Source organism: Mytilus californianus, unplaced genomic scaffold (assembly GCF_021869535.1).
Source record: "Mytilus californianus isolate M0D057914Y unplaced genomic scaffold, xbMytCali1.0.p SCAF_8, whole genome shotgun sequence".
NCBI lineage: Eukaryota > Metazoa > Mollusca > Bivalvia > Mytilida > Mytilidae > Mytilus > Mytilus californianus.
The window spans coordinates 57,612,134-57,623,317 of NW_026262734.1; the positions used below are offsets into that span (position 1 = coordinate 57,612,134).

General features: G+C 32.6%; 1 protein-coding gene across 1 annotated transcript; it reads right to left on the reverse strand.

Annotated features, from left to right (window-relative positions):
* Positions 1 to 8,137: 8,137 nt before the first annotated feature.
* On the reverse strand, positions 8,138 to 10,192 carry LOC127712810 (serine-enriched protein-like). Its single transcript, XM_052219420.1, has 4 exons — positions 10,168 to 10,192; positions 9,328 to 9,514; positions 8,754 to 9,007; positions 8,138 to 8,304 (listed from the first exon to the last, which is right to left on the reverse strand). Exons 1-4 carry the CDS (start codon positions 10,190 to 10,192, stop codon positions 8,138 to 8,140), a joined length of 633 nt encoding a protein of 210 aa, XP_052075380.1.
* Positions 10,193 to 11,184: the final 992 nt, after the last annotated feature.

The following is an 11,184-nucleotide window of genomic DNA, read 5'->3' on the forward strand; positions in this document are numbered from 1 at the left end:
TAACATGTTAAAGATTGGCATACAACTTGGAGTAGCCTTATGGCATTGAATAGTGTAATGAATTCAGGGGATAATGGCACTTCCTCTTTGATTTTAAAGTCCTCAGAATCAATCTTTAATGTTAATATGCATACTCTTGTACAAAGGAATATAAGTATGCAATAGACATATGGTCTTCAAAAGTAAGAGGTATCCATGCTATACATTTATGACAAGATCTAAATCAAGTATTAATTTTGGTTTGTTTAAATATTTCGGAGGTGAGTATGACGTCCTTTTTTGTGATGATGTTTTCGTTTAAAGTTGGAAAAAATTGTTTGTTCTAACAAAAATAAATACATGAAGTTATTTCAGAATTATGTGTTTATCATTTTTTTTAATGTTTAGGTTGCCAGCAAGATGAAAAGAACAATGCAGTTCAAAAGTCAAAATGTGGATAAGCTGAGGTACAAGGTCCTACTTTTGCAGATTTTCATATTTTGCATGAATGAATTTGAAGTTTATATCATGGAGGGCAGAGAAAGAAAAGAAACACTTCAATTTTCCTGTTTCTGAAGGATAAATGTAAAACATCTTGTTTGGTAAGTTTTATGCTCTGTTTTGATAGTATTTGTGCATCCATCTGTCTTTCTCTAAATAGTATTCACTTAAAAGTTTTTGGTTACAGTTCACCATGAACTTCAGTTAGTAACTTATGGTTTTACATGTATAAACTCAAAATTTAGTACTTTAAAATGTTCATGTATTTTTTTTGAGCCTGTGACTTGTGTCGCAGAAAGCTCGACATAGGGATAGTGATCCGTCGGCGGCTACGGCGGTGGCGTTAGCTAACTTCCTAAAAGCTTTATATTTTGGAAGGTGGAAGACCTGGATGCTTCATACTTTGTATATAGATGCCTCATGATACGAATTCTGTCTGTCAAATGTCTATTATCCTTGACCTCATTTTCATGGTTCAGTGACTACTTGAAAAAAAAGTTCAGATTTTTATACGACCGCAAACAAATTTTGCGGTCGTATATTGGTATGTCATTGGCGTCGTCGTCGTCGTCTGAAGACACATTGGTTTTCGCACTCTAACTTTAGTTTAAGTGAATGGATCTCTATGAAATTAGACCATAAGGTTCAATACCACAAAAGGAAGGTTGGGATTGATTTTGGGGGTTATGGTACCAACAGTTAAGGAAAAATGGGCCGAAAATAAGCATTTTTGTAACTTCCAGACATAACTTGTGTGTTAGTGTATGGATCTCTCTGACATTGTACCACAAGGTTCCATATCACAAAGGGAATGCTGGGATTGATTTTGGGGGTAATTGCCTCAAAATTTTAGGAATTGGGGGCCAAAAAAGGGGGAAAAAACAAGCATTTTTCTAGTTTCCAGACAATAACTTGTGTGTAAGTGTATGGATCTTTCTGAAATTGTACTACAAGGTTCCATATCACAAAGGGAAAGCTGGAATTGAGTTTGGGGGTAATTGCCCAAAACGCTTAGGAATAAGGGGCCAAAAAGGGGCCAAAAATAAGCATTTTTCTAGTTTCCAGACAATAACTTGTGTTCAAGTGTATGGATCTCTCTGAAATTGTACTGCAAGGTACCATACCACAAAGGGAAGGCTGGGATTGATTTTGGGGGTAATTGCCTCAAAATTTTAGGAATTAGGTGCCAAAAAGGGGCAAAAAACAAGCATTTTTCTAGTTTCAGGACAATAACTTGTGTGTAAGTGTATGGATCTTTATGAAATTGTACTACAAGGTTCCATATCACAAAGGGAAAGCTGGGTTAGAGTTTGGGGGTAATTGCCCCAAACGTTTAGGAATTTGGGGCCAAAAAGGGGCCTAAAACAAGCATTTTTCTAGTTTCCAGACAATAACTTGTGTTCAAGTGTATGGATCTCTCTGAAATTGTACTGCAAGGTAACATACCACAATGGGAAGGCTGGGATTGAGGTTGGGGGTGATGAATCATAAGGGGGTTCAAAAAATTTGGGGGAGGGATTTTTTTTTCCTTTTTTTTTCTTTAAAATTTTCCATTTTGAATTGGTTATTTCTGATTTATATATAAAAGCAAATAATAATGATATGGTTTGAATAGGTAAATTAAAAAATTTTAAGTTCTTAGACCACATTCATTGTGTGTCAGAAACCTATGCTGTGTCAAATATTTAATCACAATCCAAATTCAGTGCTGTATCAAGCTTGAATGTTGTGTCCATACTTGCCCCAACTGTTGAGGGTTCGACCTCTGCGGTCGTATCAAGCTGCGCACAGCGGAGCATTTTATTGTAATGTTAATTTCTCTCTTATTATGAGTAATAGGATAACTATATTTGGTATGTGCTTACCTTGCAAGGTCCTCATGCTCGTCAGGGAGTTTTCACTTGACCTAGACCTCATTTCATGGATCAGTGAACAAGAACTTGGTCTTGGATGCATGATTTTTTTTATTAGTTGTTAGTGGCTTTGAACTAGCTGTCAGTAACTGCGAGTACTCTCAGATCTGTACTTAGTGTCTTTTTGTTGTTGGGATGTACAAGTACCACGTCCACTTGTATTTGTAGTATTTGTATTTTTATCCATCTGATGAGTTAAGCCTCTTTCAACTGATTTTTGTCAAGTCTGTGACTTTTGTCGCAGAAAGCTCGACATAAGGATAGTGATCCGGCGGCAGCGGCGGCGTAAGCTAACTTCTTAAAGCTTTATATTTTAAGAGGCTAGAAGACCTGGATGCTTCATACTTTGTATATAGATGCCTTATGTTACAAAGTTTCCGTCTGTCATATGTCCATTGTTCTTGACCTCATTTTCATGGTTCAGTGACTACTTGAAAAAAAAGTCAACATTTTTTGTAATGTTAATTTCTTTCTTATTTTGAGTAATAGGATAACTATATTTAGTATGTGCGTACCTTGCAAGATCCTAATGCCTGTCAGACAGTTTTCATTTGACCTCGACCTCATTTCATGGATCAGTGAACAAGGTTAAGTTTTCGTGGTCAAGTCCATATATCAGATACTATAAGCAGTCGGTCTACTATATTTGGTATATGGAATGATTGTAAGGTGTACATGTCCAACTGGTAGGTGTCATCTGACCTTGACCTCATTTTCATGGTTCAGTGGTCAAAGTTAAGTTTTTGAGTTTTGGTCTTTTTTTCTAATACTATATGCAATAGGTCAACTATATTTAGTGTATGGAAATATTTTATGATGTACATGTCAGTCTCCCTGGTTTTATCTGACCTTGACCTCATTTTCTTGGATCATGTTAAGTTTATGTGTTACTTGTAGTAAAGCTTTATATTTAGGACTATCAACATAAAATCAATGGTAAGTAAAGAAGGCCAGACATTTCAGCGTGTGCACTCTTGTTATAGTTCGTTCTTATGTTGTACTGTTACACCAAAGTGAGCTTTTCTCATCACTTGGCGTCCGTCGTCCGTCGTCATCGTCGTCGTCGTCCATCGTCGTCGTTAACTTTTTACATTTTGAACTTCTTCTAGAGAACCAGTGAATGGAATGAAACCAAACATGGCATGAATGTTCCCTATGAGGTGCTGACCAAGTGTTGTTACTTTGAAGGCAATCCATCATCCAAGATGGCCGCCAGCGAGGGGGACTTAGTTTAACATAGGACCCTATGGGAAATATATACAAATGTCTTCTTTTAGAGAACCACTGAATTGAATAAAACCAAACATTGCATGAATGTTCCCTATGAGGTGCTGATCAAGTGTTGTTACTTTGAAGCCGATCCATCATCCAAGATGGCCGTCAGCGGGGGACTTAGTTTAACATAGGACCCTATGGGAAATACATACAAATGTCTTCTTTTAGAGAACCACTGAATGGAATGAAACCAAACATGGCATGAATGTTCCTTATGAGATGTTGACCAAGTGTTGTTACTATGAAGCCAATCCATAATCCAAGATGGCCACCAGCGGGGGACTTAGTTTAACATTGGACCCTATGGGAAATACATACAAATGTCTTCTTTTAGAGAACCACTAAATGGAATGAAACCAAACATGGCATGAATGTTTCTTATGAGGTGCTGATCGAGTGTTGTTACTTTGAAGCCAATCCATAACTAGATGGCCGCCAGCAGGGGACTTAGTTTAACATGGGACCCTATGAGAAATACATACAAATGTCTTCTTTTAGAGAACCACTGAATGGATTGAAACCAAACATGGCAAGAATGTTCCTTATGAGGTGCTGACTAAGTGTTGTTACTTTGAAGCTGATCCTTCATCCATGATGGCCGCCAATGGGGGGACTTCCTTTAGCATAAGACCCTATGGGAAATACATACAAGCGTCTTCTAGAGGTGCACTGAAGGGAATGAAACCAAAACATGGCATAAATGTTTCTTATGAGGTGCTGATGAAGTGTTGCTACTTTGTTGCCTATTTACTGTTCAAGATGGCCACCAGGATTTTTTATTAAATTACAGGACTAATATTAAACCAAATTTGGCCTCACTCATTATAAGGGTATCTGTTATGATTTTAATCTATTTTTACATGATTTCCAAAACCAAAGTACAATCAGGTGAGCGACACAGGCTCTTGAGAGCCTCTAGTTTGTACATAAATTAGGCCGTTAGTTTTCTCGTTTGAATTGTTTTACATTGTCATTTGGGGGCCTTTTATAGCTGACTGTGCGGTATTGGCTTTGCTCATTGTTGAAGGCCGTACAGTGACCTATAGTTGTTAATTTCTGTGTCATTTGGTCTCTTGTGGAGAGTTGTCTCATTGGCAATCATACCACATCTTCTTTTATATTAGGTTAAGTTTTGGTGGTCAAGTCCATATCTCAGATACTATAAGCAAAAGGTCTAGTATATTAGGTGTATGGAAGGACTGTAAGGTGTACATGACCAACTGGCAGGTGTCATCTGACCTTGACCTCATTTTCATGGTTCAGTGGTTATAGTTAAGTTTTTGTGTTTTGGTCTGTTTTTCTTATACTGTATGCAATAGGTCTACTATATTTGGTGTATGGAATGATTGTAAGGTGTACATGTCTAGCTGGCAGGTGTCATCTGACCTTGACCTCATTTTCGTGGTTCAGTAGTCAAAGTTAAATTTTTGAGTTTTGGTCTTTTTCTAATACTAAATGCAATAGGTCAACTAAATGTGTTGTATGGAAGGATTGTAAGCTGTACATGTCTGCCTGGCATGGTTCATCTGACCTTCACCTCATTTCCATGGTTCATTGGTCAATGTTTAGTTTTCTTGGTTAAGTCTGCTTCTTAGAAACTATAAGCAATAGGTCAACTGTATTTAGTATATTGAATGATTGTAAGGTGTACATGTATTTCTTGTTGGGTTTATATGACCTTGAATTCATTTTCTTGGATCATGTTGAGTTTATGTGATAGTTGTAGTAAAGCTTTATATTTAGGACAATCAGCATGATATCAATGATTAGTAAAGAAGGCGCACCATTTCAGCGTGTGCACTCTTGTTTATACACCACATTTACTGTTTTACCCTGATTTTATGGATCACTGAACATAGAAATGTCATATTGTGAAATTATAGTAAATTCTTAGGTTAAAGTTTTAGGTTTAGGTACATAGCTTACCATGCAGTTGAATTTCATACACATGTTCATTATGTGGTGAACTTTTAAATTCAGTGCCAAACTAAGATTTTGAGCCTGATTACATGATTGACTAGACATTGACACAAGCTAGTGTTTGCCAGGCATGGTGTCCTGTACTAGGAATTTGTCCTGTACTAAGAACTTTAATAGTACTCGCTGAGTATGGAGTTTTTGTGAAAGTTTAATATTAGTGAGATTTTTGCATGACATCCTGTCAACTGCTTGTTGATCATGTTTATACATGTCTTAAAATTAATATCTGACACATTGGTGTTTTGTGAACTTGGAAATAAGTTATTTGATAGAATAATAATGTTTTGAGATTATCAAAATTAAAAATATCCCATTTTTACTATTAATAATTAAGTATTAAAAAAAGAAGAATTAGGATATATGTATAACCATGATATATAAAAAAAAAGGCAGCAACCGAACAACACAAAAATAAGAAAAAAACCCGATATAATTTTTTGTATCAATGTTATAATTTCCAACATGTCCAAAGAATTCAAGGTATTTTCTCATTGAAATAAAACACAAGTGGAACTCTTTCAGAACTTCAGAAGCTTAAATAAGTGCTGTTTCTATTGTTGGTGTTTTGTATAGTATATTGCACATTCTTGTGAAAAATGGAATGTTATTGTAATTGCTTAAAGTTTTAACATTGATCTATATATATATATAACTGGGGAAAATACCCAAATGTCATAAAGAAGAATACATAAATTGATTGTTATATAATATTAGAATAGGAAGATGTGGTATATTGCTAATTTGACAACTCTCCATCAGAGACCAAAGGATGTAGGAGGTTAGCAACTGATGATACTGGACAACCTTCAACAATCAGTAAAATCCATACCGCATAGCTATTTTTATTGAAAATCATATGTTATTGCTACATGTATGCAAACAATTTTTTATTGTCCATAACTTCGGATTTTATTGGTTCTTTTTCAGATGGATTGAAATTCATCACTTAGAATAAAAGGAGAAAACACAGAAACAAGACCAGAATAAATTCAAAGACAAAAGTCAGATCAGTTATTATTTCATCACTCAGTCAATGAATTGAAGTTCTATTAAATATCTCAAGTCAAAAGATATTAAAACCACAATAATGACAATGTTCTGTGCTGAATGGCCAAAAAGTGGACTATACATTACGATCACACAATGCTGGATGATAAGAAACTATTAATTTTTTGGGTGGAGGGATATCCTGAAAAAAATACATTTATGTAAAAAGCTACTAGTATGTTAAGCCTAATAAAAGAGTTTTCATTGATTTCAAATGGGAAAAAATTGTGTTTCAAAAAAGTATTCTAGAATTCATAAATAAACATATATTGATACTTACATTATCTGCTTTGTTGTTTAAAAGTTTAGTTTTGAACAGTTATAGAACAATATAACTGCATTAACATTTCCAAGGAAAAAAGATATACAACCAAAAAGATTCATCTTAAAACAATTAACTACCAAACAGAATTCATTGTAACATACACATTACTGTATATTTATAATTTAAATCCCATAGGATTTTATTTTGTCCCATGGGATATTAAAAATCCCATGGGATAATTATAGTCCCATGGGATTTTTTTTGTCCCATGGGACAACAAATATCCCATGGGACTGCAATTATCCCATGGGACCCCAAAAAATCCTATGGGATTTAACCAAAATCCCATGGGATAATGGTCAATCCCATGGGATTTGCCTTATCCCATGGGATATTGAAAATCCCATGTTTTTCTAAATCAAATTACAAAATATATATAATAACAACAGCAGAAAAGCAATGAATTTATTGAATCCCATGTAATTCCGCACATTTTCATTATATACACGACACTGTAGCTGTAAGGAGAGGCGGCGGCGGATTTGCAAATGAGTGTTTTGCAAATTAAAAGTGTCCAGTGTTATAAGAGGAATACAAATAAATTGGTTTAAAAAGTTTATTATTATAAATTTAGCACTTATCAACCAATATATGATTCACCATATAACAATATCATATAATTATGTACAATTACAAAATACATTGTCTTAGATTTACAATACAGATCTCATTAACAGTCCATTGGTAGTTATACTTTTCGGTCTGTAGTCATTACCGTCCCGGAAGCTGCTTGATCGTGATCTTGGTGTATAGTAAAGCAACTCAGGATGATTCAATGATATTTCTTGAATCTGTAATAAAAAGATAAAACAAAATTGAACAAATTTTTCTGGTTTTCAAAACAAACAAAAAAACTATAGTCATATGACAAATTATAGATAGTATGATTATCTTTTTTTAGAAGAAAAGCGTAGTCTGAAAAAAACTAAGAAATTTTAAAACGTATGACAGAAGTTTGAAAAGGGTTATTTTTGTTAGATTTGTGGCTAGTAATTTATAAATAGCATATAAATTTTAAACCAATATTATTAATGACATGTACAAATAAAAGAGAGAAGAACAACGTATTTATAAAGACTTGACTGAATTTAATTGATTATCAATATGATATATTTTTCTAGTTTACCTCTTTGAAAAGATCATTTGTCAATTTACATTTGGAGTACTCATTCGCTGAGGCAATAAGATCATGAACAAGATCAGGACGGATACAACTGACAGCAAATTCCCAGCATGCATTCTTCAGGCATTCCAACTCGAACTTTTCGGCAGCATTCAACAGTCCTATAAAACAATTAGATGAGTGTAAAATTGGTATATATTTGAAACCGTTCACTTTTAAAATATACTTTAATAGTTTTGAATTTTGGAAGGTGTGATTTCAAAAATTTATATCAATTCATACACTGGTATTGTTTCTAATAAAATAACAATTTTTGGAATAATGATTTATTTTTTTCATTACAAGTTTATTTTCACAAATCATTTTTTAAAGGACGTTTCTTCCGTAAAACATTAATTTAACAAGCTGACTATTTACTACAAATATAAAAAAAATCCTTAAAAAAGATCAAATGCAAAAAATTAAAAACAAAAAACTTGTGCGTTTTGGAAAAGTCTCCCTTTGCAAAAAACTAACATTATATAAAAACGCATAACTTCAATTAAAAAGAAACACATAAGATAAGCAAAAAAGGGAAACTGCAAATGTCTGAAAAGATAATATATCTTACCAACTACAGAAAACACGTCGACTGATACCATGCCACAGTGAATATAACGTACCAGTCTCTCAAATACACTGGGTTCAAATTCTTCTAGAACAATAGTCAACTTTCTTGAAATGGATGATTCCGAAGTTTGGTATGACGGTTTAGAGGTTAGCAGTTTGCGAATTTCTTTAAGTTTCTTCAAAAATCCTATTTTCTTCTGTGAAGCTTGTATTTTTATTTCCTTTTCTTTAGCAAGGATCATCAAGTAAAACAGTCTGCAATAGAACAAAAATTCAAATGTATATTAATAATCATGATTTACTGATATTTTTTCATAGAAAAATCAGATGCGTTTTTTGTTTGTTTTGTATCATTATGTTTTTACAGTGGTTATGCCTGTAACATTTGCCATTGTCGAGTTTTACTATACTGAACCACAGAAAATTGATCAAATGGTTCAAATATTAGAATTATTTGAAAATTTGCTAAAACCGAAAATTAAAAAATGATTGAAATTATTTTTTTTTTATTGGAACGTTAAATATTTAAGTATTATGATGCATTATTAATTATAATAAGATTAATATTCTGTTACCTGCTTCTGGATGCTAGTATTGCTCTCAGTCCGTGGATTGGATATTGCTCCGGACCAACAAGGAAAGTAACATCGCATAGATCAGGTACAGACAGAATATACTTTAAACCTTCACACAAGGCTTGCTTATCTTTCAAAACCATTAACTGTGATTCTTGTTCATCATAACAACACGTGTAAAATTCGTCTGAAAACAAAAAAAGAAAGAAATTGTAATTATTTTATAGCTGATATTTAATCGGTAAAAAAAAACACTTCTACAATATACAATCTCTTAGACTTTTTCTGTTAATCAGTTTTTTTAGTTTATAACAATTTTATTTGCTCAAAGATACAAATAGGATTGAACACAAGGTAATAGTAAAATGAGAAATTTGCACAGTCTAAGAAAAAAAGGCATAAAACAATTAACAAGGAAAAGGATAGAGAATTGAGATAAATAAATAAAGAGAAAAAAAAAAAAGAAATAATAAAAATATAGTAAAGAATAATAAAAAATAAGAATAATAAATTCTGTGGACACGGTGTTTTCATAAATTCACATCTGATTTAATCATTCATTTGTACTATATTTTGTTACCTAATTATTTAGTTCTGCATAGAATTCAGCTTGCAACGATTCAACCTAAATAGCTAAAATCATTGATATTTATAATGGTAATATTCAAAGAATATTATCGTTTCAGTTGTTCTGCATATTAACGATATGGATGTATAAAATTGTACTTTATAAAGTAATGCAAAACATAAATACATTAGAAAATAAACAAGTTCATAAAACTCATTTTGAAAATGCTAAATTATTTGTTTATTCGATAATGGATTTTACTTCGTACTAACCTTGAAAAGCAGGATTATGAGCCATTTTTCTGTGATATTTCAGGTTATTTCTGTCTTTTCGTCTGAAATACAAATCAGTTAATGATACTGTTGGAAATATTACCATACTTATGTTAGAAAGTTGTTTTTACAGTTAAGTAAATCCTATAGCGAGTAATGGTTTAGACTCAACTCTTTAATGACAACAAAAAGTCTGCAGTACTCAACATTGTTTATATAATCATGACAAGAAATTGATTGATTAAATTCTTTAAGTAGATAAGTGTTTTCTTTAGTGTACACGTACATTTTACCTTTGTTTTATTTAATAAACATTTATAACTATAATTAACAAAGGTAAATTAAATTATTTTTTACAATAAACGCATATATTTTAATGGGGTGACCCTGCAAATAGGGTGGACATCCATGAGAAGGAGAAGAACAGTTATATATACTAGTATGCATGATTAAATAAACATGAAACAATATTATAACTTTTCAATATCTTATGTGTGAATTACTTTTAGCAGTAAAAACATTATAAAATGACACATTTTTTTTAAATATTGTACCATTACAATTTATTATATATTAAATTATAATTGTTTGAAAATATACATATGAATTGACAAAAACAAACGATTTAAAACAAGATATAAAAAATTCTTTTAATGATGTGCAACAAAAAAGGTAACACTTCCACTCCTTACAACGAGTAAAGCAAAATTTAAAAAAGAAATAAATAAAAAGATACATTAACAAATCTCAAAATAAGATGTTCACCAACGTTTCATAATATTGTTACCATATTTGTACAAAGTAAATATGAATAAATGGAGATATGGATATACCACGTGGAGTATACGTCGGTGAGACAGGAGCTCATCGACACAAACAACATAAAGACAGTCTTTGTACCTGTAGAAAACGTATTTCTAACGGGATAGCACATCCTCATTTTTACGGAGATGTTGTTTACCGTGCCCGGCAAATTTAGAAACGATCCTGGTAAACTTATCGATTCTTTAAATAAAC

Coding starts and splice junctions, on each gene's coding strand:
- LOC127712810 (XM_052219420.1), bottom strand. CDS start 10,192: ATGGCTCATAATCCTGCTTTTCAAG. Junction 9,515..10,167: donor TCATAATCCTGCTTTTCAAG/GTTAGTACGAAG, acceptor TTTTGTTTTCAG/ACGAATTTTACACGTGTTGT. Junction 8,305..8,753: donor CGACGTGTTTTCTGTAGTTG/GTAAGATATATT, acceptor ATTGTTTTATAG/GACTGTTGAATGCTGCCGAA.